Source organism: Musca autumnalis, unplaced genomic scaffold, assembly GCF_047663935.1.
Source record: "Musca autumnalis isolate F117 unplaced genomic scaffold, ASM4766393v1 scaffold_2, whole genome shotgun sequence".
NCBI classification, from domain to species: Eukaryota; Metazoa; Arthropoda; class Insecta; order Diptera; family Muscidae; genus Musca; species Musca autumnalis.
Genome location: NW_027411755.1, coordinates 100,375,417 through 100,402,353, shown reverse-complemented (window position 1 = coordinate 100,402,353; position 26,937 = coordinate 100,375,417). Strand labels below are relative to the sequence as shown.

Below are 26,937 nucleotides of genomic sequence, written 5' to 3'. Positions count from 1 at the left end.
GGTGTAGGTTAAATGAAACACTTTGTTTAATAGACGCAGGCTGTCTGAACTTTGGTTTTATTAATTTTATAATTCTTTTGCGGCAAAGTTGCTGCTTCTGCTTCAAAGGTTAACAGATCATTGCCAGATTTGACGTTGATGACATTTTATATGGCGCCAATAAATACAAATTGTCGAGATTTTTGACAGTCGTCGGAAATAATGTCACATAGGCTTCAAACCTCGACAATAATTACATGATTGTTTGCAAAACAAAACAAACGCACATTAATAAAAGGTAAAGTAACATCCAGAATAATGAAGAGAGTTCTACATGGTAGTTGTTGTTGCTTAAATAAAGTAACTGCGTAATAAAACTTTACGTTACAATTCAAATTTTTAAATTAACGGAAATTAAACTAAACTAACTTAAACCTATCAGTTACATTCGTAACAGTACTATAAGTATGTTTCTGTGAAAAACGAATGGTGTCGTTGGAACATGCTATTACTGTTTGGACAAATTTGTCAAATATTTGCCTCATGGCACAATTACCCAGGTAGTGGTATCGTAAAATTTTGAATATGTTATGTCAAAACTTTCTTTATGTTGTTGGAGAAATTACAAAAAAAATATTTGTTTATAAAGTGATTTGACACTTCATATTCGAACAGCTGGTGTGATACCACTACCTTGGTAATTGTGTCATGATTTGCCTGTAATGTGAACACAAAATTAACTCTGTATGAAATCATGGTAGAAGAAACCAGGTAAAGTAAATACTTCAACAAATACAACTCAACAACAACCACATAGAATTTTTGTTGTTGTGTTAGTGTCAAGGGTAAATGTAAACATAATTAATAATTATAAATTATTGGAATTTAAAAAAATAACATTTTATCACATTTGATTGAATTTTTGGAAAAACATGAATGAAAACTCGTTAGATTTTCAATTTGAATGTTTCTATATCATTCCACTAAATTCATAATTTCTCGCAGAAAGTAGAATTCTTGCAAAAATGTTTGGGGTCGCTGGTAATTCATTGAAAAAGAAAAAGCTGATTCAATCTTTTGTTTTTGAAATCAAAATAGCACACGTTTATTAGGGCTTTGTACCGCCTCTATAAGCGGTGTTTTAGTGTGCGGCACGACGTTCGGACCTGGAAGAGGTAACATGTCAATGATATGAAGAAGTCTTTATGGGAAATAGTTTTTTTTCTTATGAATCAGTTTGTTCTTCAAAAAATAGATATCCCTTATATACATCGAACATAGAAATAAATATATAAAATGTCGTATGGAATTTGACACTAACATTACAGCCCAGTTCAGTCAGCTGGGTATTGCTGTTACCTTTTATTGTTCTAACATGGTATGAAATGTACAAATAGGCAAATATGGGAAAACAAATTTGGATCAAGTATTTGCCTGATGAGACCTAACCTAATGCCATGTTCATACCAGCAGTTGAATCACGTTGTTCGCTCTCATAATTACGTACACGAATTAACCCATTCATATGACATGGATTCATATTTTCATACTTTTTATTTACTGATTTAAAGAAAGTTTCAACCCAAGACGAGTAAAATTAATTGATATTAGCTGAAAAAATATTCGTCCTTCTTGCAGATATCTACTTAATACTAAATTATATTATTTGCATTCATGTTTTCTATTTTTTTCTCACAATTTTGGTGTTTTCTGTACATTTTGTTAATTTTTCTGTTTTCAAAATTTACGAGAGAGAGACCTGCAAAAAAACTTTTTGGTATACAGATTTTCTGGCAGGCATTTGATTTTTGTTTCTAGATTTGTGTGCGAATTTGAAACGATGGACAAGAAATACAACTGCAATGAAAGAGAAGACAAAATTTGCAATGATTTGAATGTATGCTAGTCCTTAAACCGTTTAATTTTCATTCATGTTTTGCATTTTTTCTAAACATGTTTTGGTTTTTAATAAATTTTTAAATTATATATTTTTCCTGACATAATTAATTTATTTCGATAAATTCTCTCATTTGTTAGAGATGGGACATAACCAGCAAAATTTGAAGGAAGGAGTTCTATGCGATGACGTGATTTCATGGCATATTTTGCATTGGTTCAAAGCAAGTCGTGAAAGATCCGATCTTTTCATTAGCATTTTAATCCATTCAAAGGAAGTCGTGAAAGATCCGATCTTTTCATCAGCAATTGAATCATTTGTACAGATCTCTACAAACAAACAAGTCGATTTGTGCATCCCTACAAGTAGCGACTTCAAAACAAAAAGTATACATTTCCAAAATTTTTGTTATAAAATTACAAAATTACAAATTAAATGTAGGTTCACTAACTAGAAATTCTTAAAGGAGTGCTGTTGGAGTCCATGTCGAAATCTGAACTGCTGATGAGAAGATAATAGAAAAGCTTTTGTAAGATGAAACAAAATCAGAGGCTGAGAGCGGACGACGTAAACTCTGTTGCGGTGCAGCGGGGGTGATTAAATTGAAATTTTGGGTGTAAACTTTATGCTGATAAATTAGTTCTAGTTATTTCATGAATTAATTTGAATTAATAAAGAGTTTAGTTTGTCATGAAAATCATATTTCAATACAGAATTTTCCATTTTCCAAACAAGACATTAATATGTCACGCCAAAGGGTTGGTGAAAATGACATGTCAAAGCATTGGTCAAAATGACATGCTTAGGATCCGACAATGAATGTCATCTTAAGATCCGAAAATGAATGTCATCTTACGGTGGTCACGCTCATATAAAATTCATGAGTGAAAATGCTAAAAAGATGACATGCCAGATTACTTGCACCCATGATTCAATAGCATCCTTGGCATCGAACATTTTGCTGGGATATTTGATCGTCGTTCTGAGAGTAATTTAAATTGAACAATGTACAAACATCGTTGTTCGTTCTCAACATTTTGTATGGGAAATGAAGTAATTACATCGTAATTTGGGTTCGAACAACCAATAGAGAGCGAATTAGCCTTAGTATGAACAAGGCATTACATCAATAAAAATGTTTTAATATTTGAATTTGTATGTACAATTATCTACGAAAAATTATGTTTATTTTTAAACTTTCAGGATGTGGCTTTCATTAACCCTGCAAACGTCGTTTTCGTCTATATGCTGGTCAGAGAATTAGTTAATGGAGAAGAGACAAAGGAATCGGATCTACAAGCTGCCGTTCTAACGTGTCTATATTTATCATATTCGTACATGGGAAATGAAATTAGTTACCCCCTTAAACCATTTCTAGTTGAGGACTCAAAAGATAAATTTTGGGACAGGTAAGATATACATATGTTGTTTTGTCTGTTACTTCATTGCAATAATTACCCATATTGAAAGTACGTAGTACAAATGCTGGGTAGTTTTTTTAGAGAGTTTTTGTTTTTATTGGCAACTGATATACCTTACATTTCAAAAATAGGCACTTTCTACCTCATTTGTTCGGATCCATTGTCAAACCGTGCTATTCATTGAGGATTTTAAATTTATCAACAGCTTTTATCTGTAATCTTTCCTTTGTCTAAAGGACTTTGTTGGATATTAACGCCTAATGATGCTGTTTAGGATTGATAATTCTCTCTGTTCTCTTTATTTACCCTAACGCGATCTATTTAAAAAGTTTAAAAAAATTGTTAAGTATTTTATTTTACTCGTAATATTGTGAAAGTAGAAATCTTCCGGTTATTGAGACGTACTATATGTTTTGGTATTTCATTTCTGATGGACAGATCTACGCCTACGTGTACCACGGCACATTCCACGAATATTCATGAAAATAGTTTTCGAGATAGTTTTCGTGGTCGGGACTTCGGGTCCCAACTAACAAATTTGATCAGGGAAACAACCACCACTGTCTCGCAAAATAATTTGGAATAATAACGATTTTAAAACAATAGGGCCTTCCAAAATTCATCAACCAAAATATATGCTTTTTTAAATAATTATCTTTTGAGTTGAGCTGTTATGACCTAAGAGGTACATTGAAAAATTGGGAGTCCATTATGCTACGTTTCACGGGTGGTTAAGTCCGATCATCAGGCATATTAGGACGTTGTTGTTGTGGCAGGCTAGGCTTGGTAACTAGTATATATAAACAACTCATTCGAAAAATGTAAATCCGAAATCATGTTAGATAATTGAAAATCCAAACTTTTCCTATAGTTCAATTTGGCATACGTTTCGAACGTTAAGCAAATGTTTTTATTGTGTTTTTCTTTTCTTCGCAAAAGATTGAAAATGGTATCATTTTCGAACATTTGGTGAATGTATTGTCTTCACAATAAAAACTGTATCGAGAAACATTTTTTAATTTTGGAAATTTTTTGTTTCAAAAAATAATTTTATGTTATTTGTATAAAATTCTCATTTGCATTTTACAAATAATCTCGACATAAATGCTACGTACTATATAAACAATGAGCGTTGATAAAGACAACATACGGGTAAGTTACCAAATACAAGACAGCAATGTTTATCAACAGTATCGCAAATATAACAAAGAAATAAAGACGAAAAAGGTACATAAGAAAAACATCAAGAGAAACTCCGCCAAAAAATTTTTTGCCAATATCGTAAAAACTATTATCAATTAATATTATTATCGATATCGTTTTCAATAGCAATGGTATGGTGGGATCTTCTATATCAGAATATTTTGATCATCAATTATTGTCTACGAAGGTTTTGACAAGTTTATGGTGGTTCAGAACGCTAAGAGGCCGGCGACCTTTACACTCGGTTGTTGTTGGTTAATTCTCTTTCGAGTTGAGCTATCCTATTTTCATTACTGGTCAAAAAAATAATTGGCCTGGGGCCAATTTCTTTATAAAATTATTAATTTGATATTTAAAACAACAAGTTTATTAGAGGAGAAGGTTTGGCATTGTTCGCCAAGGGGTAAGGCAAGGAAGACTAGTTTCGATCAACGCCACTGGATCTCATCAGTTCCCTTTGTTTCTTGTTTGTGGATATTAATTTGCTATTTATTTCCTTTATAAAATTTTTCATTTCATTCTGAGATGCACCCAAAATTGTTTCACAATTTAATTTTCAAGCAGATACGTCCATAATTTGTCCAAATACATATAACGTTTTAAGAGGTATATACATATATGGCACAGCTGAAATTCATCAACACAAATTTTTTATTTTCACGATGGGGCAACTTCAAACATTGTCTTCAAATTTCATGAAAATCCCTTACGTATTTTTGTAGATATAACATTGTAAAAAAGTGGTCGGACAGCCCCGAATAAAAAATAACATTGTAAAAAAGTGGTCGGACAGCCCCGAATAAAAAATGGGACTTATGGGAGGTATCCTACCCACTCCGAAATTCCACAAAATATGTTGCCTATTTTCACCACAATGGCAATGGCAAAATGTTTATTTATTCATTAATTAAATAAAGGCTCTATAATCAAATATTTACAAAGTTCACAAATAAAATTTACAAGAATTACCTTTAATTCTTATTATTTAATTCAAAAACATAACTTTACATTTACTTCTACAATTCGTCTTTTCCAACGTTCACTTCTAAAAATCCTTTGAAACTTCTATTATACCTCAAATTCTTCTAAGCGACTTCACTGAGGAAAGCAACTGCAGTGAATGTGACTTCCCGTTTTCTGTCGTGGGTCACCAAACTTGTGACTTTCACTTTCCTCGATGATCTGTGTTCAATAAGTCTGTCTGTGTTTTGGAGCTGGCAAATAATCGATGGCACTATCAATAGTATTGATTATTTTTTAAAAATTCAATATCAATAGATAGTTTTGTCTATTAATATTATCGAATTAAAAACCTATTGAAAAGAATAGAAATTACGCTGATTTTCGGTTTTGTTAATGTGAGAAAGTCACACGTACAAATTTTTCAGAATAGCAAATTGTTTGTGTCTTTTTATTAAATAAAAACAATTGTTTTTTTCTCCTTTATATTTCTGTAAAGTACTTGTGCAAAATGTCAACAAAAGCATAGACATTTCCGCCATTTTTATGTCCCAATTAATGGTGATGACAAATTAACGATAATATCGACAGCTATCGATTTTTTTAAATAAAATATCAAAAATATCTAATGTTGGGAATATCGATCGTTTGCCAGCTTTACTGTGTTTATCTGTGTTCATTGTTGCATCTTAAAAAAGTCGTGTGCGTCTGCGCCAAGTACGTCTACATCAAAGTAGCGAATTACGTAATACAACTGAGAGGTTACGTACCCCGTTCCTACATATGTATGAATAAACTTTCATTATTCATTTATATTACGTTTACATATAATTGGATTTAATAAACTCACTGGGTTTCAAATGTCAATTCCATTGCATACATGTCAAATAAATCCACATAAAGAAGTTTAACCCGACAAAAAGCCATAATATAAACAGGCTAAACAGGCTATAACAAATACAATATCTACACATATATTAGGGTGGCCCAAGAAAGAATTTTTTCGTTCCTATGCTTTGTTTACATTTACGAAATCCACTCGATTTCAACTTTCAATTCCATTGCTCAAACGTCAAATGAAATCGAATCGATTTCAGATGAGTTTTCACTTGACGTATACGCAAAGGAATTGACAGTTGAAATCGAGTGGATTTCGTATATGTAAACATAGTACTAGTCGTCTTCGAGTGTAGAAGATATGTGTGACGGTAGTTGGTCTACGAATAAATTTGCCAAATTATATAAAAATCGGTACAGATCGAGATATAACTCCCATATATATTTTCGCCCGATTTCATGTATTTGATGTACCAAACACGCTATGCATGTCCAATAGGGTTGTGCCAAAGGAACTATATGGAACTATATACTTCACTTCGCAGTTCCAATGGCCCACATTTTTTCTTTGAACAAACTGCGTATACTTAACAGCATACGTTATATTTCATGATGTTACTCATACCTTTTGGAACTAGTACAATGAACTAGATTACCCAACTCTAATGTCCAATTTCAATGCAATTTGGAATGCTTGAAACAATTTGGTCGAGAAATAAATTTACCAAATTATATCAAAAGGGCTCAGATCTGGATATAGCGCTCATATATATTTTCGGCCGATTTCAAGCATTTGATGTACCAAACATGCAAAGTATGTCCAATTTGAAATTTGGGATGTGTTCCGGAATTTGGTCTTCAAATAAATTTGCCAAATTATATAGAAATTGATTCAGATTTGGATATAGCTCCCATATATATTTTCGGCCAATTTCTTGTATTAGATGCACAAAACACGCTATGTATGTCCTATTTCAACGATATTTAGAATGTGTGACTAAAGATAAAATAGTCTATAAAGTTGCTACGACGTAGGGTAAGCGGCATATCTCATTTGACTCAATATATTTTTATTATTATTTATTAGCATATTCCATCAGGAACATAAACTATTCACATAGAATCTCCATCTTACTCTATCCGATGCAATGTATCTTAACTCATTGAATGTTTTTCCGTTTTCATTGAAAATGGTTCTTCGCCAAGTGGTTTTTGGCCGTCCTCTGCTGCGATTACCCTGGGGATTCCAGCTCAGTGTTTCATGGCAGATATCATCAAAAGGCTTACGGAGTGTGTGACCGATCCAGTTGTATTTGCGTCGTTTTATTTGTATGTTAATATCTTCTTGCTGAGCCTGTTGTAGGAGGTCTTCATTTGAGATAGTCCTTGGCCACCATATTTTTAAAATGTTGCGAAGACATCTATTAGTGAAAACTTGCAGTTTATTTTTAATTCTTTCGTTCACTAACCAGGTTTCAGATCCATACAGTAGTACTGACTTGACGCAGGCATTATAAAGGTGCAGTTTCGTTTTTGGAGAATATGCACCAGAGTTCCAAATATTTTTTAGGCTGCAGTATGCACCTCTGGCTTTTTGAATGCGGATGTCGACATCATCATTTGCTCCGCCGCTAGGGTTGATATTGCTACCTAGATAGCAGAAGTTATTGACATTTTCAATTAGTTTCCCGTTCAGAAAGAATGAAGGGTTTTGGTTTGATTTAATAAGCATACTCTTCGTTTTTTTAGCATTTATGCACAGGCCGAATTTTGCTACTTGCTCGGAAAGTTGATTAATTTTAGTTTGCATATTTTCTCTGCTTGTCGCAAGTAGCACAATGTCGTCTGCATATTCCAAATCTTCGAGGTTATGATGTAGCCTCCAGGGGATGCCTTTGTTTTGATTGGATGAATATGACAATATTTCGTCAAGAGTTGTTATGAAAAGGAGAGGAGAAAGCAGACACCCCTGTTTAACTCCGCTGATTGTTTTGAATGCTTCGCTTATTTTACCATAGTGAAAAACTCTCATGGTTGAGTTGGTATATTGAGCTTTTATCAAGTTTATTATTTTGGTAGGGACACTTTTGTTATCAAGTGCCTCCCAGATTTTATTTCTATTTAAAGCGTCGAAGGCTTTTTCAAAATCGACGAAGGTTAAATACAATGGCGTGTTGAACTCGGTGCACTGCTCGATTATTAATCGTAGACTATTTATTTGGTCCACACAGGAACGGTTAGGCCTGAACCCTGCTTGTTCTTTGCGAAGACATTTATCTAGTGGATCAAGTATGCGGGTGAGTATAATTCTATTAAAGATTTTGCATATCGTTGGTGTTAAAGCTATTTCTCTCCAGTTGCTGCAAAGTTTAAGGTCCCCTTTCTTAGGTGTTTTAATAATAAGACTTTCTTTCCATTCCGATGGAATCATTTCTGTTTCCCAGATTTTTGTTATTAGAGGCTTAAGTGTTTCGGCGAAATATTGAGGGTCGCATTTGTAGAATTCTGCAGGCAGATTGTCGATACCTGCTGCTTTACAATTTTTTAATTGCGCTATTGCCGCTTTTATTTCGTTAATTGAGGGGATATCTGAATTTATATGTTCCGCAAGGCGGTTGTTGGTGTGGTGTTGACCTCTGTCGTTATTTGACTCGGTAGCTGGTTCAGTAGTGCGATTTAGAATATCCTCAACGTGTTCTTTCCATCTTTTGAGCTGTGCGTCTGTGTCTGTGAGAATGGTTCCGTTTTTGTCTTTAACCGGTATATTTGAACATTGCTTATTCCCCGAAAGTTTTCTCGTAATGTTAAAAACTGTTTTCAAGTCTCCACGACTTGCTGCTGCCTCGGCTTCGGCAGCCATACCATTTATAAAACTTCGCTTATCGTTTCTGGCTTGTTTCTTCACTTTTTTTACAAGTTGTGATAGTTTAGCTTGTAATTCTGATTTTTGTAGGGAATTTTTTTCTGACAATAATATCGTATTGACTTTACGTCGCTCCTCTACGAGATTCCAAAATTCTTGGGATAACCATTCTTTGTGCTCTCAATATAAATGTGGAAAATATCAACCATGGTAATTGTAAATCTTATGTTGATCTATGAAGTCACCAAAAAATTGGTAGGTCAGTTTCAGGGATAGATCCTCAATGTACCCAAAATTTAAATTTTTGACTCGCGCTGTATTATGATTTTGTTAATATCTTAGGGTTCGTCTTCATTGTAATACAGGGTGCCCTCAATTGGGAATGCAGGAGTTAATGTTGTACGAAATTGTCCTTTTGAGAAATTATATCATTGGAAAACTATAACGCGGCATAAGAGATAATAGATTCGTTCCAGTACGAGTTCCACATATACATATATTTTTCCAAAATGTTCGGGAGTTGAAAAATGGCAGAACTGGAACAAATGTCACAATCGGCGTATCAGCCAATCAGAAGCCGGCAAACATGTTGCACATTTTTGCTCGCCCAAATTTGTCGTGTAAAAAGTTTCTAAAGAGAAAGCTATTCAGCGCCATTTTTGTTCAAAGAGAAGTGAACATGTTGCAACTTTTTTGGTGTACGGGAACGCATTTTGGGGAAAATGTGTTTAATGTGAAAAACTGTTTGGTTCTGGAACGAAGCTATATAACACTTCTGATTAATTACACTGTACAACAGCTAATCTGGGGTCTGGCAAATGCCGAGTGGGGTGATAGTATTCGGTTAGTAGATGAAACCCCCAAAAGGGGTTTGGGTTCTCAGGCCGAACTTTTTTGACCCCTTTTTATATACTTGTATAACCTTATCCAAAGGCAATGATCCACCAGTATTATGCGCTATACTTCGCAAGATTAAAGGTAAAGCTGTCGGATTTTTTTAGGCGGCACCCGCCTAAAGTGTTTAGTTTTGTTAGATTTTAAGATAGCCAAGTTTGAGCTCAATCGGAATATGTTAACATGTTCCACTGGGCCCTCAAAGTTGCCACCGTAATCTGTATGGGACCAAAGGAGAATTTTCACGAAATTGCTCCAAATGCCACATTTATTGTCCAATCCTACAAAAAATTTTTTATATCCGGATTTGAGCCCCAGTGGCCCGATTGTGCTTTGGCAATCTTAAAATCTAAGAAAATTAAAGACTTCAGGGGTTGCCGCATATAAAAAATCAGACATCGATTTTTTAAACCAGTCTAACGTCCATGTATTGGTATAGCGCTCATATATACATAGGTATCCCCTGATACCCCCAATATAGTTCCATTTGTCGGAGTAGCCCCATATAGAGGCACCTCCTGATTTTACCTATTTCGAGGGTCTTGGCCACATTTCCCAAACGATTTGGCTGGACTTGGGAGGTACATTAATACGGGGACTTTTTGATAAAATGAAAAGTTGGCCTGAGAATTCAGAACCCTTTTGGGGTTTTGTCCTTCGGACCTAATAAATTCACATCCATTTGGAACATGGACTTAGGAGGTACATTTATATGGGGACAATCGCCAGAGGATAATGTAAAAGTGTTCAATAACCGTGTTTTGGATGTGTCTCAATCGAAGTGGAAAAAGTGCTTCAACGATTGTTTTGAGCGCATGAGAAGGTGTATAAATCATGCTGGAGACTACTTAAGGATACAATAAAACCATTTCTGATGGAAAATATTCGCGTTTTCATTGTTAGGCCATATTTTTTTAATTTCCTTCGTTTTAGGTGACCTTTGGCTTTGGTTAAGGTTATGTATAAAAGGGGCTTTAAAAAAGTTTGATTTTCGATTTACTAACCGAATACTATCACCCCCACTTGAAATTTCCCACATCCCAGCCCATGACCCGAAAATTGTTGCACAGTGTTATTTAAGGGAGAGACTTCGATGTCATCATCATCAAATAAGCGGGAAGGCATAACTGAATCATTATTGGGGAACAAATAATCAATACAATAGGTTGATATATGTATTAGGCCGGGGCGATTTGTATGGAAGGAAAAAAGTGTTATCGGGCGCCTGGAGATTCTGATTTTTGGGATTGTACTGAGCAAAAAAGTCAACTAGACCATATGTCTACGGTGAAAATCGAGCCCCCGGATTTTGACTTGAAGTTTTTTTTCAAGGATTTTTGGATATTTTGGCATATAACAACCAAACCACTGAGATGTTCGATCCAACACAAAGACAACAATTGTAGCCAAGACAATAATAAAGAACTCTCTAGTACATCGTAAAAGCATTGGAACGCTCCTTCAGGTAGTTATGGCCTCGAGTAAGTGCACATTTTTCGGAAAATATCGATAAACGACACTGTGCTACAAAATGGAACTCAAAGTCAGTGGGTGGAAAATTTCTTTTGGAGATGAAAGCCCTTGGTGAGTTTGCTTAGAACCCAAAAGGAAATTTTCACCATAGGTCAAGTTTCCGAGATATTTCGTGATTAATGGTTTAATTTTGGACCCTTAATTTGTGAACAAATAGCTTTATATCTCTCTAAAGCGTTATTGTAGCTTCATTTTGACATTATATGTCTTCAGTCAAATCGAATGGTGAATCTTTTTGTAGAATATTTCATCCCTCTAACTCAATTCCTTTTCGTCTTTTATTTTTTGAACCGTAGTAAAAGTACCACAAGGCGAGATTTTACAGCATCCAAATATTCTATAAAAATGTTGTTCAGAAGATTTTAGGTACGGTTCTCATTGATAACCAATCGATATTTCCCCGTTTTCATGGTCCTTTTTGACATTTTACCGGTTTTTGTTCAGAAAACTATGTTTTGTTTTTATGTATATTCGTTATTGGTCTGTGGTGCTTCTGAAATAGTTACCATAAATAGCTTTTGTAATGACGAACACGTTAATAACAAATTTTATTGGAGGACAGATCCGGTTATCTACATTTTTGAACCGGATATTCTGATATTAAAACCGATTTTGGAACCGGTTTTAAGTAACCGATTAACCGAATATGTATATCATTAGAAAACTAATAAAATGGTCAATTAAATGACAGCAAGTAGCTGATTACAACTTTGTCGGTTTCGAAGCTTTCCAAAATAAATATTGAACAAAACAAAAAACATTATAGTTTTGGATAAAATGTAGGAAAAATAAGAAATAGAACATTTTATAATTTTGCGCTATGGAAAAATGAAAATGATAAGGACAGTTATTGACATGGTTCAAACTTCTGAGTTATGGCGAAATTAATTCATTCTTGATGAACTTTAAGTGCATGATATAAAAACAACATAACACAAATTCATCTCGCCATAACTCAGAAGTTTGACCTATGACATAACAGCCTTTCCAGATTTATAATATTATCTTAATCGACTTTAATCGCCAAAAAGAACCCAGTGATATTTTACATCAAAATCGGTTTAAGAACGCGGTTCTTTTGTTGTAATCAGCTACTTGCTGTCATTTGATTGACCATTTTATTCGGTTAATCGGTTACTTAAAACCGGTTCCAAAATCGGTTTTAATATCAGAATATCCGGTTCAAAAATTTAGATAACCGGATCTGTCCTCCAATAAAATTTGTTATTAGCGTGTTCGTCATTACAAGAGCTATTTATGGTAAGTATTTCAGAAGCACCACAGACCAATAACGAATATACATAAAAACAAAACATAGTTTTCTGAACAAAAACCAGTAAAATGTCAAAAAGGACCATGAAAACGGGGAAATATCGATTGGTCATCAATGAGAACCGTACCTAAAATCTTCTGAACAACATTTTTGTAGAATATTTGGATGCTGTAAAATCTCGCCTTGTGGTACTTTTACTACGGTTCAAAAAATAAAGGACGAAAAGGACATGAAAGGAATTGAGTTAGAGGGATGAAATATTCTACAAAAAGATTCACCATTCGATTTGACTGAAGACATATAATGTCAAAATGAAGCTACAATAACGCTTTAGAGAGATATAAAGCTATTTGTTCACAAATTAAGGGTCCAAAATTAAACCATTAATCACGCAATATCTCGGAAACTTGACCTATGGTGAAAATTTCCTTTTGGGTTCTAAGCAAACTCACCAAGGGCTTTCATCTCCAAAAGAAATTTTCCACCCACTGACTTTGAGTTCCATTTTGTAGCACAGTGTCGTTTATCGATATTTTCCGAAAAATGTGCACTTACTCGAGGCCATAACTACCTGAAGGAGCGTTCCAATGCTTTTACGATGTACTAGAGAGTTCTTTATTATTGTCTTGGCTACAATTGTTGTCTTTGTGTTGGATCGAAAATCTCAGTGGTTTGGTTGTTATATGCCAAAATATCCAAAAATCCTTGAAAAAAAACTTCAAGTCAAAATCCGGGGGCTCGATTTTCACCGTAGACATATGGTCTAGTTGACTTTTTTGCTCAGTACAATCCCAAGAATCAGAAACTCCAGGCGCCCGTGATGGTGTTGAAATCGCCCCACTCTAATATGTATGCATATGTGTAGCGAAGCCCAACGGGTTCACCTAGTACGTATATAAAATGGAAAAATGTTCGTTTATTTGTGACTTATAGATTAAAAAACCGCCGAAGAGATTTGCTTGAAACTTTCAGAGCATATTACAGTATGGTCTATGATACGGCTATATTAATTTTTTGATGATGATTTGATGTGGAGATATAGCATCAAAAGTTTAGGAACATCCAAAAAAAAAAAAATAAATGTTCTTTGCGATCTATAGGGGAGCAGTTCTCCCCTTGAGCTGTTAATATAAAAGATCGTCTATTGAATCACTACTAGCTTGAGCGCTTTTACGGTTAAAGGCAGTGAGTTAAGTTAAGTTAGCGACCAATAAAAAGTAGTCGTAAAGTTCTACCGATAGCAAGAGTGCTGTCAAGCGGTTTCATTCATAATTTTGCGTTTTAATTTTACTGCTTTTTGTCGGTAGCTCAAAAAATGAGTTAGAGAATCTCACTACAAAGGTCTTCAGGCTTTACACTTATCATGTTCTAAAAAATAATTGCAAGTTCAGTATTATGGGAATGGAGAGCAATAAAGAAAATGTCAATTGGACAAAATGTATCAAGGATTCTTCGTAGACTACACATATCTCGAAAGCCAATAGAAATTTGTTTCACTGCCTTTACCATATTTTTTTATTATATTTTAGACAAATTTGTTCTGTTTATCAAGGAGAAAATAATGAAGAAGAATTTATTTTTTCGAGTTAAAATTTGTTCACGGTAGGGAAAAAGTGACGAGACATTTCTTAATATTTTTCCATCATCTAATGGACTATGTGGTGTTATTATTGATATTTACAAAAATTCAGCCTAAACACGTTATTGGGATGAGGAAACACCTTTAATTCATATGGCAATGTGTTCCAACAACGTGTAACAGGGACTAAAAAGGATTTATCATAACAATTCTTATAGATTCTCGGTATTATGATATGTAGGTTTCTAGATGAATGCAAGAAACTAAAAATTCTACTCAAAGGCGGAGGTCTACCACTTTTGATTATAGTATAAAATGACAAAAGGCTCCGATAGGAGATAAAACTATTAAAAGAACAGCAAATAAATTGCTTCACATAATACGAAATGTGATCTCTTCATCGGACATTATAAGCAAATCACACAATTGAGTTTACCTCCTTTTTAGTCGCGTGATGTTTACTCCAGCTGATCCTGAAACTATTTCAATGCCATATATTACCATGGACATCAATAAAGCATGGACAAGTTTTTTCCTGATGTTGAGAGGGATATATAAGTTTGCTGAAAATATTCTTCGGAGAGACGACCATACCTAACCAGATAAAGTTTCCGCATGGTTTTTAAAAGAGAGTTCGTTATCAATAACAACACACAAAGCAGACCTAAGTAAAACTATATTTAAGGGCCTATCATAGCCTTTCCTTATTGATATTTACAGTTAAAGAGTTAGCGGACTCCAAACATGAAAACCTTGACAGACTTGCATACATATACTGTTTTCCAATAATAAAGAGTATTCACTGTCCCCATTAAAAAGTAAAAATATATCGTCTGCAAATTGAAGGGTCATAGAATTTACAATCTGAGTGAAGTTCCTAAGATCGTTTACATAAAGTAACAGCAGCGATAGAAAACCCGACCCTTGTGTTATGCCCCTATAAAGTGAAACTGTGTTCGACTGACAACCATTAACCACCATATACTGAGCTGGAATAAAATATCTGAGACATAAGGGTAAATAAGCTTTATAAAATTTACCGGTATCTTATCCACACCTGCGGATTTAGATTTGATTTTATTGGACGCCTCCAAAAACCTCAATTTCTGCAACACACCGAAATTAAAAAGGATGAGTTGGAATCAACGGATACGTTATTACTACCCGCAAAAAATGGTTAATATCATTAACATCTATATCAAAATCAACACCTTCCTCAGAAACTCTTCCCGCACTTTTAAGGACTTTCCAAATACCATTTGTATTCATTTTATCAAATAGAATAGAGAAATATTTTCGCTTACAAAACTGGTTTGCAAATCTCTTAACCTGCATGTAAATCACCTTTTGTTGAATTATCCATTGGTAATTTAAACATTCTCGTTGGAGTAGGTAATCTAGCTACAGGAAACCTGTATGAAAATTTTTCCAAACGAATAATTGTCCTTGTACTGTTTCGATATTTGCAAAATGTTTCCCAATTTCTCGGACATCTATCTTATTAAAAAACAGCAAATGCCAAGTCCCGGCTCGACCATGCAATTGTTACTTCTTCCGTTCCAATCCAACATTCCTTCTGAAGGTTAACTTACTTCTTTATAAGAGGAACACAACAAAATAAATCATAAAGTAATCGGTTAAACTAATAGTGTAGTCAACTCGAAATCATTCTTGGTATATTACCTAATCTGCTAGCAGATGTTAGAACTGCTCCGGAACCATTGAGTAACGACAAACACTTTTCAATTTCGGCATACATCTCCTTGCCATTCAATACTCTGAACTTGGGTATTATATTATTTTTACGAAGCTCTAAACAAACAGAGTTAAGTTGAGCAGATTAAGGCGAAAAATTCTCATTAAGATAGACTCTGTTTGTCAAGTCACCGCCATTATCGCCGCTAATTAGGTCGCACACCTTATGAAAACCTCTATGCGAAATATTAGCAACGTGGTTCACGCTTAGCCTGATTTGTGCTCCTTTCTTAATCTGCGTAAAGTTATGTAGGCAGGCGTTTTGTTTAAATAACTGACCAATGTTCGAGGTTTCAGGCCAAACTTTCTTGCGGTGACGGAAGCCGAAGCAAATGTTCGGATACAAAAAGTAATGTCTTTATATGTCGTGTATTACTATCTCGTCTTGCCGTTTGTTTTCCTTAATTTCACACGAGGTGTCACATGTGTCATTCTCAGGTCCAAAATCATAATTATGATCATGACTGTGATCTTCTTTTTGTCTTCGCTTATTTAATTCATATGTGAGTTGCTCCTCTCCTCTGGAACTACTGCTTCCTTCATATTGGCATCAAGGTAATCTTTTTCTGATGCAAGAGAAGAAGTTTTTATTGTAATTTCTGTGCCACAACAATCTTGAAAGGAAGTAGTTTCTCGCGTAATTTCTGTGCCACCCCATTTGAATTATTTTAAAGGTAAAAGACAAACATTGCTACCGATTTTGTTGCAAATGTAAATGTTGAGAATTTAGTAAATAAAAAAACCTTTTTACACAAGAGTTGTCAACATAAGCCCACGTTTGGGTGTAGCACCACAACGCTACACATTCATTCCTTTATGGTAAAATTCCAAAGTTTTTATTTTATTTGTATCTTTAAAGTTTCTTGATATATTCTGCAGAATGAGTCCATTTCTGCAAAACACAGTCAACAACGGCGTTCACTGTTGCGTTTGCCCCTGAAATGTCCACGGAAATAAAAAAAATATATTTTGAAGAATAGAGAAAAAAACTGAAACTTGTCAGCACTTTGTCTTTATTCATCTACCAGAAATGACACAAAACTTTACTCAAACGTTGGGGTACGTGGAACCACGTTTATGGGGTACGTGCATTGTGTTCCCAGCCGTGGTGATGGTGACTTTTTTAAATATAAATTTTCGGTAATTGTTGCCAACGCTGAGCAAAAGCCAATCTGCAGTGTTGAAAATTTTAAGTGGGGGTGATAGTATTCGGTTAGTAGATGAAAACTTCTAAAGGGTTTTGAGTTCTCAGCTTTGTTTTAGAGCTTTTTGTAGATCTCCTTATATATAACATTACCCAAAGGCAATGGGTCTCCCATATATAGCGCCATACTTCCCAAGTTTAAGCATAATTTGATAGAGACCTTTGGATTATATAAAGAATCACTGGTAAAAAATGGGTCATGTCGGTCGACCTTTTGGTATAGCCCCAATTAAGGGTATACCCTGATTTTGAATTTACCGCATCCAATCGGTTCGGAACGTTGTCGTTTGTACCAATGACTCTGTATGTAGTCCAAAGGATTCTATCAAATTTCAAAGCTTTATCTTTAATCTTGCGCAGTATAGCGCTATCTGTTGGAGACCAATTGCCTTTGTTTAAGGGTATATAAGGGGCTCTAAAAAAGTTTGTCCTGAGCACCCTGCTAAACGAATACTATCACCCCCACTAAGTTCCCCGCAGCCCAGATCATGAACTGAAAATTGTGCAGATTGTAATTAAACTATCGGTCTGTTTCAGAACTACAGGAATTCTTACCACTTTCTCATATCATACAGAAAAAATTGTTGTCGTGTTAAAAATTTGTAGTTTCTTAAAGGTTCTAAAACATAAATTTTTATACCATCAAAATTCTAAAGAAAATTGCATTGTGGTGTTTTTTGAAGTTTGGAGGAACCTTTTTACCACCAATCTGGCTGTGTTTTGCTATATAAGGTTCTATAGATTCACCACCTCTCCAAAACTTTTCGCAATAGGTCCAAGCTCTCCCATTGCCTCCATACAAAGATACCGTAGATTTCAGTTATTCTGAAAAATTTTAATCGAACGTGAAGATTAAAATCCGTTATAGTTTTGCATTTCTGTGGACATAAAAACTGTCATTAAGAAATGATTGAAATAGAAACACATTTTGTAACGTCTATAATGAAATGTCCCTAAACGTTGAAAAAATGTGTTTCTCCATGGTTAGTTGTGGTGGTTTAAGATTGTAAATTAGACAATACTATCTATTATGTTCGCCAGAGAACATCAATGGACCGAAATTGATGCAGACTCCACTTTGAAGAGAATGATGTGGGTAATAATGCAATAGCACTAAAATGTTACTATAATGTTGCATCAATTGACGATTTGGTATCAGTCCACGTTTTGATATAGCCCCATAGAAAGATGCCGCCCTATTTGGGCATTTGGAGGTTTTTGCCACATTTTCCATTCAAAATTGGCATTTCGTCTTTGCTAATGGTATACAACTTTCTTTCAGAAGAGTGTCGATAGGGGCGTAGTGGCGTCTCATAGAACGATACCGCCATATTTTGTGATGTACAAATTCGGTTAACTAGGTGGCACCTAATTACCTCATTGTATGAGAAGTAGGGAAGTAGCAAAAAAAAATAATAAAATAAAAACAACAACAGTTCTCTGAACGACAAGAGGACTGGGAGCCGTAAGAAGCTAGCTTCAGTCACTTGGGGGGTTCGTGTCCCCTTGCAGTTCTAGCACCGACCCTCAACATAAACAAAGAATTTATATAGACTCCCATAAACTGAAACTACAATATAAAAATACCACAATAAAAACAATCATAATGAGATAGCATGGAAACGGTAACCCCAACTACTGGGAACAATTTGGAATCATTTATCGTTTTGTACTATGAACAATGAAAGATTCCCGATGTTATGGAATCTGTGGCCTCTTGACCCTTCCCAACCTTGGTCTTATTGGCACATAGTTTTTTATTAAGACCCCCTTACCTACGATGATATACCGTTCTACTCCTACATCATAGCCATAAAATAAAAACTTTTACTGTTTCATTTCAAATCAAAACTGACAACAGAATTCATTTAATTAGCATAATGAGAACTAATGTATATCTAATATATATTTACATTTAAAGCGCTAATTCATTTGAGTACAATCAAACTTGCTTGATAGGACAGGTTCGATTGTTATATGATTATGTTCTAACAGAGAAGTAAGGATGAGTGTAATTTAATAATGTTATCTAATATTAAGTTCAATGTTGGTTAATGATAATTAACAATTGTTAACTCTGCTTCCATCACAGATTATGTTGTAAATTTCAATTTATGATGGATTACAAATTAGAAAATAAAAATTTCAATAGAAAAATTGTGAGATGAAATAAAAATTATACGTTATCATCAGAAGCTCTGAATTTATGAACTTTTATATTATAATGTTAAATTAGCCGAGAAAATTTTAATTTAGAACATTTATATAAAACGAAATACTGGAATACAGCATTAACTTGATACGGAATATCAATTTATTATAAATGTTGCAATAAAAATATTCAGAATTATTTTGTGGATTTCAAATTATATAATCAATATATGTAAAGCATAATAAGTTCCCCCAAGCGGGACAATAAAATACTATTTATGACTTACCACTACATTTAGTCCTTTTTGACGAACGCCGAGGCCTTGAGGATCTCCTTATGGACGAAATGTGGCTATTTGGACAAAATTATCAAATTATGCTTTAAGTAGGTTAGGCAATTTGAAATCTTATGTGTCACATAGTGTGTTGTTGGGTGTGATATCCCGTACTTAAGCCAAACTGACCAATGCACAATGCTAATTTAAGATGAATTTCCTTTTAGAGGTATAATTTTGATGAGTATCTTATTAACTCCAATGCCAGCTGAGAATGTTGGACGTCATGCGACGTCTTTTATGGTTGATGATTTCCAGGCACTTCCAAAAATTCGCAACCAGCTCGGCATTTGGAGGGTTTTGCAACAAAAATCGTGTGTAACTGGACTGAGTTATAAACCTTCACAAGCACAAGCGTTTCTTTAGAATCACAAAAATTGGTGGAGGTTATCTTGTAATGGCGCAGCCCTCCTGCACCATAAGCGTTAACAAAAATGGTAGTGCTGCAGCCGATTGAGACCACCAGAGGACTGGGCTAAGTTGATGATGGTTGTTTTTTTACAGAGTTTGAGGGCTGTAAAGACACTTGGAGTTCCTTTCCGTAAGCGTGGTTTTGTTGATAGAAATTTCTATCAGCTATTTCAAATTATATGTCAATATCTTTTGTTTAGATTTGATCAAAATTTACGCTGAATCGACGAAAAATGGTTTAATTTTGCTTTGATTTGGCTTTTAATTGATATAAGGCTGTCTGATTAAACAGATAATTTATGATTAGATTGCCTTGTTTATAATACCAAAAATTCAAACTTTTGCTATTATTATTTATGTTCACAGTAATCTAGTGTTCTGTATTGTTCAATAACCACAAAGGAAAAGATCATTTGCATTTTGCTTTGGATTCCTCTAGCCTGCTCACATACCTTTGGATTTGAGTGAATAAAACTCACCACGGGCCCACATTCACAAAATGGATGGATTATAAATGGAACACTCGAAAAATGAAACACATACTGTTAGTTATCTAGAACATATTCTATGTCCACAATTCTACCCCAAATTGTCGACCATATCGCAAGAATAACAAACAAAATAGAAAACGTAAAAAAAACACATAGAAAACTATTCCTGGACCTGGGCTCGAACCTGAGTCTCTGGTACCAAAGACCGGCTTCTTATCCACTAGGCTATGATAAGCCTGGTTTACAATCCAGCCGAGAGTGTACGTAAGCATGCAGTGTTGGGTGCACCCACACATGTGAAAGTTTGAGGGTGTCACATACGTGTAATTAGAGAAGAATGAGTTAATAATAGATAATATCGAAAAGAGGGTAGAGCGAAGCATAACTCAGAATAAGGTGGGAGGTGGTATCGATGAATTGCTGGTTGATGAATATCATGATGATGAAAAAGGGAGATAATAAGATTACCCAGCAAACAATTTTGAATGAGTACAGTTGAACAAAAATTCTACAAATATGCTACGGCTTTGGTTGCAATCACTGTTGGTTTATCCACATTGCACAATAGGAAGGCATACAATTTGGTACTTGGTCTTTACTGGAAGTAGTAAGCACTAGAGTTGTGTAGTTCCGGAGCGAACTAGTTCCAAGGAACTATATCCGGCTCTTACATTTATATAGATCCTTTAGTCAATATAGTTCCACTCGTGCATATAATTCCTTTCATTTGTATAATTCATTTTCTTCATTTAATTCCACACTAACTTCGATCTTTCACCTTCGGTTCCATAATCATTCAGATGCGGCCACATTGTTAAATAAACGTAAATCACATCCTCGTTACATCGCTTCAATTAACAATGTCAATTCATCCACAAAAAGATGAAAACAAAAAAAAACTACTTTACTCTCGGAACTATTTGGAGCGAAGGAAATAAAAGGAACGATAAAAGAGAGATTCATTGAACTTTATCGCTCTCGCAACTATTTGGAACTATGGAACTATATTAAGGATCTTGTTCCTTTTGGGAAAAGGAACTAGAAAGATCAATACGCTCCGGGTACTAGAATGCGGCACTGAGAATTAAAAAATTGGTAAAGGTCAATTTATGACCAAAGGCGCTGTGCGCATTCATGGCCACCTCTTTATATTTCATAAGCGATCTTTCGAATATTCTGTCTGGCGGTAATTGAATAGATTCATATGTATGTGAATATCATAACCACATACAAATTATTTTTGTGTTACTCACGGTTACAAATCACGAAAAGTTTCCCGCCAACTAACCAAAAATAGTGCTCTTTCATTTTTTTTTTAAATTTTTTTGAATCAAATTAATTTGATTGAAGAAATAAAACATTTTTTAGAACTAAATGAAAGAGTTTTTCGAGCTTGAGGTCTTTTGTATTTTTCTTTATTTATTTTCCAATATTTCGGAATTCTTTGAATTCCATCTTCAGGGAGTTTTATTGCATCTACAAAATAAAAATAGTAAAGTACGACTTAATCTATATCACAGCATTTGTTACAAAACTAAATAAAGTGTATAAATAAATAAAAATTGTATAATCACAGGAAAATAATAAGATCGTGCAGATTGTAATTAAACTATCGGTCTGTTTCAGAACTACAGGAATTCTTACCACTTTCTCATATCATACAGAAAAAATTGTTGTCGTGTTAAAAATTTGTAGTTTCTTAAAGGTTCTAGAACATAAATTTTTATACCATCAAAATTCTAAAGAAAATTGCATTGTGGTGTTTTTTGAAGTTTGGAGGAAGCTTTTTACCACCAATCTGGCTGTGTTTTGCTATATAAGGTTCTATAGATTCACCACCTCTCCAAAACTTTTCGCAATAGGTCCAAGCTCTCCCATTGCCTCCATACAAAGATACCGTAGATATCAGTTATTCTGAAAAATTTTAATCGAACGTGAAGATTAAAATCCGTTATAGTTTTGCATTTCTGGTGGACATAAAAACTGTCATTAAGAAATGATTGAAATATAAACACAATGAAATGTCCCTAAACGTTGAAAAAATGTGTTTCTCCATGGTTAGTTGTGGTGGTTTAAGATTGTAAATTAGACAATACTATCTATTATGTTCGCCAGAGAACATCAATGGACCGAAATTGATGCAGACTCCACTTTGAAGAGAATGATGTGGGTAATAATGCAATAGCACTAAAATGTTACTATAATGTTGCATCAATTGACGATTTGGTATCAGTCCACGTTTTGATATAGCCCCATAGAAAGATGCCGCCCTATTTTGGTATACAACTTTCTTTCAGAAGAGTGTCGATAGGGGCGTAGTGGCGTCTCATAGAACGATACCGCCATATTTTGTGATGTACAAATTCGGTTAACTAGGTGGCACCTAATTACCTCATTGTATGAGAAGTAGGGAAGTAGCAAAAAAAAAATAATAAAATAAAAACAACAACAGTTCTCTGAACGACAAGAGGACTGGGAGCCGTAAGAATCTAGCTTCAGTCACTTGGGGGGTTCGTGTCCCCTTGCAGTTCTAGCACCGACCCTCAACATAAACAAAGAATTTATATAGACTCCCATAAACTGAAACTACAATATAAAAATACCACAATAAAAACAATCATAATGAGATAGTATGGAAACGGTAACCCCAACTACTGGGAACAATTTGGAATCATTTATCGTTTTGTACTATGAACAATGAAAGATTCCCGATGTTATGGAATCTGTGGCCTCTTGACCCTTCCCAACCTTGGTCTTATTGGCACATAGTTTTTTATTAAGACCCCCTTACCTACGACCGTTCTACTCCTACATCATAGCCATAAAATAAAAACTTTTACTGATTCATTTCAAATCAAAACTGACAACAGAATTCATTTATTTAGCATAATGAGAACTAATGTATATCTAATATATATTTACATTTAAAGCGCTAATTCATTTGAGTACAATCAAACTTGTTTGATAGGACAGGTTCGATTGTTATATGATTATGTTCTAACAGAGAAGTAAGGATGAGTGTAATTTAATAATGTTATCTAATATTAAGTTCAATGTTGGTTAATGATAATTAACAATTGTTAACTCTGCTTCCATCACAGATTATGTTGTAAATTTCAATTTATGATGGATTACAAATTAGAAAATAGAAATTTCAATAGAAACATTTTGAGATGAAATAAAAATTATACGTTATCATCAGAAGCTCTGAATTTATGAACTTTTATATTATAATGTTAAATTAGCCGAGAAAATTTTAATTTAGAACATTTATATAAAACGAAATACTGGAAAACAGCATTAACTTGATACGGAATATCAATTTATTATAAATGTTGCAATAAAAATATTCAGAATTATTTTGTGGATTTCAAATTATATAATCAACTAGCGGACCCGGCGAACTTCGTCTCGCTATTAAGGAATAAAATTTCATACAAAAACTCAATTTTCGATTTTTCCAATTTTCCGACTTTTCCAGAGAGATTTTCCAAAATTTTCTTCCGTAAAGACCTTCTCCTCGAAAATACGAATAACTGACAAAAAATTTTACAGAAATCGGCCTAGCCGTTCTCATTTTATGAATTACTATACATTTTTTACACCATTTTTTATATATATAGATATATGTAAAGCATAACAAGTTCCCCCAAGCGGGACAATAAAATACTATTTATGACTTAACACTACATTTAGTCCTTTTTGACGAACGCCGAGGATCTCCTTATGGACGAAATGTGGCTATTTGGACAAAATTATCAAATTATGCTTTAAGTAGGTTAGGCAATTTGAAATCTTATGTGTCACATAGTGTGTTGTTGGGTGTGATATCCCGTACTTAAGCCAAACTGACCAATGCACAATGCTAATTTAAGATGAATTTCCTTTTAGAGGTATAATTTTGATGAGTATCTTATTAACTCCAATGCCAGCTGAGAATGTTGGACGTCATGCGACGTCTTTTATGGTTGATGATTTCCAGGCACTTCCAAAAATTCGCAACCAGCTCGGCATTTGGAGGGTTTTGCAACAAAAATCGTGTGTAACTGGACTGAGTTATAAACCTTCACAAGCACAAGCGTTTCTTTAGAATCACAAAAATTGGTGGAGGTTATCTTGTAATGGCGCAGCCCTCCTGCACCATAAGCGTTAACAAAAATGGTAGTGCTGTAGCCGATTGAGACCACCAGAGGACTGGGCTAAGTTGATGATGGTTGTTTTTTTACAGAGTTTGAGGGCTGTAAAGACACTTGGAGTTCCTTTCCGTAAGCGTGGTTTTGTTGATAGAAATTTCTATCAGCTATTTCAAATTATATGTCAATATCTTTTGTTTAGATTTGATCAAAATTTACGCTGAATCGACGAAAAATGGTTTAATTTTGCTTTGATTTGGCTTTTAATTGATATTAGGCTGTCTGATTAAACAGATAATTTATGATTAGATTGCCTTGTTTATAATACCAAAAATTCAAACTTTTGCTATTATTATTTATGTTCACAGTAATCTAGTGTTCTGTATTGTTCAATAACCACAAAGGAAAAGATCATTTGCATTTTGCTTTGGATTCCTCTAGCCTGCTCACATACCTTTGGATTTGAGTGAATAAAACTCACCACGGGCCCACATTCACAAAATGGATGGATTATAAATGGAACACTCGAAAAATGAAACACATACTGTTAGTTATCTAGAACATATTCTATGTCCACAATTCTACCCCAAATTGTCGACCATATCGCAAGAATAACAAACAAAATAGAAAACGTAAAAAAAACACATAGAAAACTATTCCTGGACCTGGGCTCGAACCTGAGTCTCTGGTACCAAAGACCGGCTTCTTATCCACTAGGCTATGATAAGCCTGGTTTACAATCCAGCCGAGAGTGTACGTAAGCATGCAGTGTTGGGTGCACCCACACATGTGAAAGTTTGAGGGTGTCACATACGTGTAATTAGAGAAGAATGAGTTAATAATAGATAATATCGAAAAGAGGGTAGAACGAAGCATAACTCAGAATAAGGTGGGAGGTGGTATCGATGAATTGCTGGGGTGATGAATATCATGATGATGAAAAAGGGAGATAATAAGATTACCCAGCAAACAATTTTGAATGAGTACAGTTGAACAAAAATTCTACAAATATGCTACGGCTTTGGTTGCAATCACTGTTGGTTTATCCACATTGCACAATAGGAAGGCATACAATTTGGTACTTGGTCTTTACTGGAAGTAGTAAGCACTAGAGTTGTGTAGTTCCGGAGCGAACTAGTTCCAAGGAACTATATCCGGCTCTTACATTTATATAGATCCTTTAGTCAATATAGTTCCACTCGTGCATATAATTCCTTTCATTTGTATAATTCATTTTCTTCATTTAATTCCACACTAACTTCGATCTTTCACCTTCGGTTCCATAATCATTCAGATGCGGCCACATTGTTAAATAAACGTAAATCACATCCTCGTTACATCGCTTCAATTAATTTATTTTTATGTCAATTCATCCACAAAAAGATGAAAACAAAAAATAACTACTTTACTCTCGGAACTATTTGGAGCGAAGGAAATAAAAGGAACGATAAAAGAGAAAGATTCATTGAACTTTATCGCTCTCGCAACTATTTGGAACTATATTAAGGATCTTGTTCCTTTTGGGAAAAGGAACTAGAAAGATCAATACGCTCCGGGTACTAGAATGCGGCACTGAGAATTAAAAAATTGGTAAAGGTCAATTTATGACCAAAGGCGCTGTGCGCATTCATGGCCACCTCTTTATATTTCATAAGCGATCTTTCGAATATTCTGTCTGGCGGTAATTGAATAGATTCATATGTATGTGAATATCATAACCACATACAAATTATTTTTGTGTTACTCACGGTTACAAATCACGAAAAGTTTCCCGCCAACTAACCAAAAATAGTGCTCTTTCATTTTTTTTTTAATTTTTTTGAATCAAATTAATTTGATTGAAGAAATAAAACATTTTTTAGAACTAAATGAAAGAGTTTTTCGAGCTTGAGGTCTTTTGTATTTTTCTTTATTTATTTTCCAATATTTCGGAATTCTTTGAATTCCATCTTCAGGGAGTTTTATTGCATCTACAAAATAAAAATAGTAATGTACGACTTAATCTATATCACAGCATT

At 34.3% G+C, this 26,937-nt stretch overlaps 1 protein-coding gene across 2 annotated transcripts in view; it reads left to right on the top strand.

Moving 5' to 3' along the window:
- The window catches only part of Cdk5alpha (Cdk5 activator-like protein), a 244,971-nt gene that overhangs the window by 141,078 nt on the left and 76,956 nt on the right, over positions 1-26,937 (top strand). For both annotated transcript variants that reach the window (XM_073968620.1, XM_073968621.1), the window contains one exon: positions 3,080-3,285. In XM_073968620.1, the coding sequence (XP_073824721.1) occupies positions 3,080-3,285 (206 nt within the window). The remainder of the gene's footprint in view (positions 1-3,079; positions 3,286-26,937) is intronic.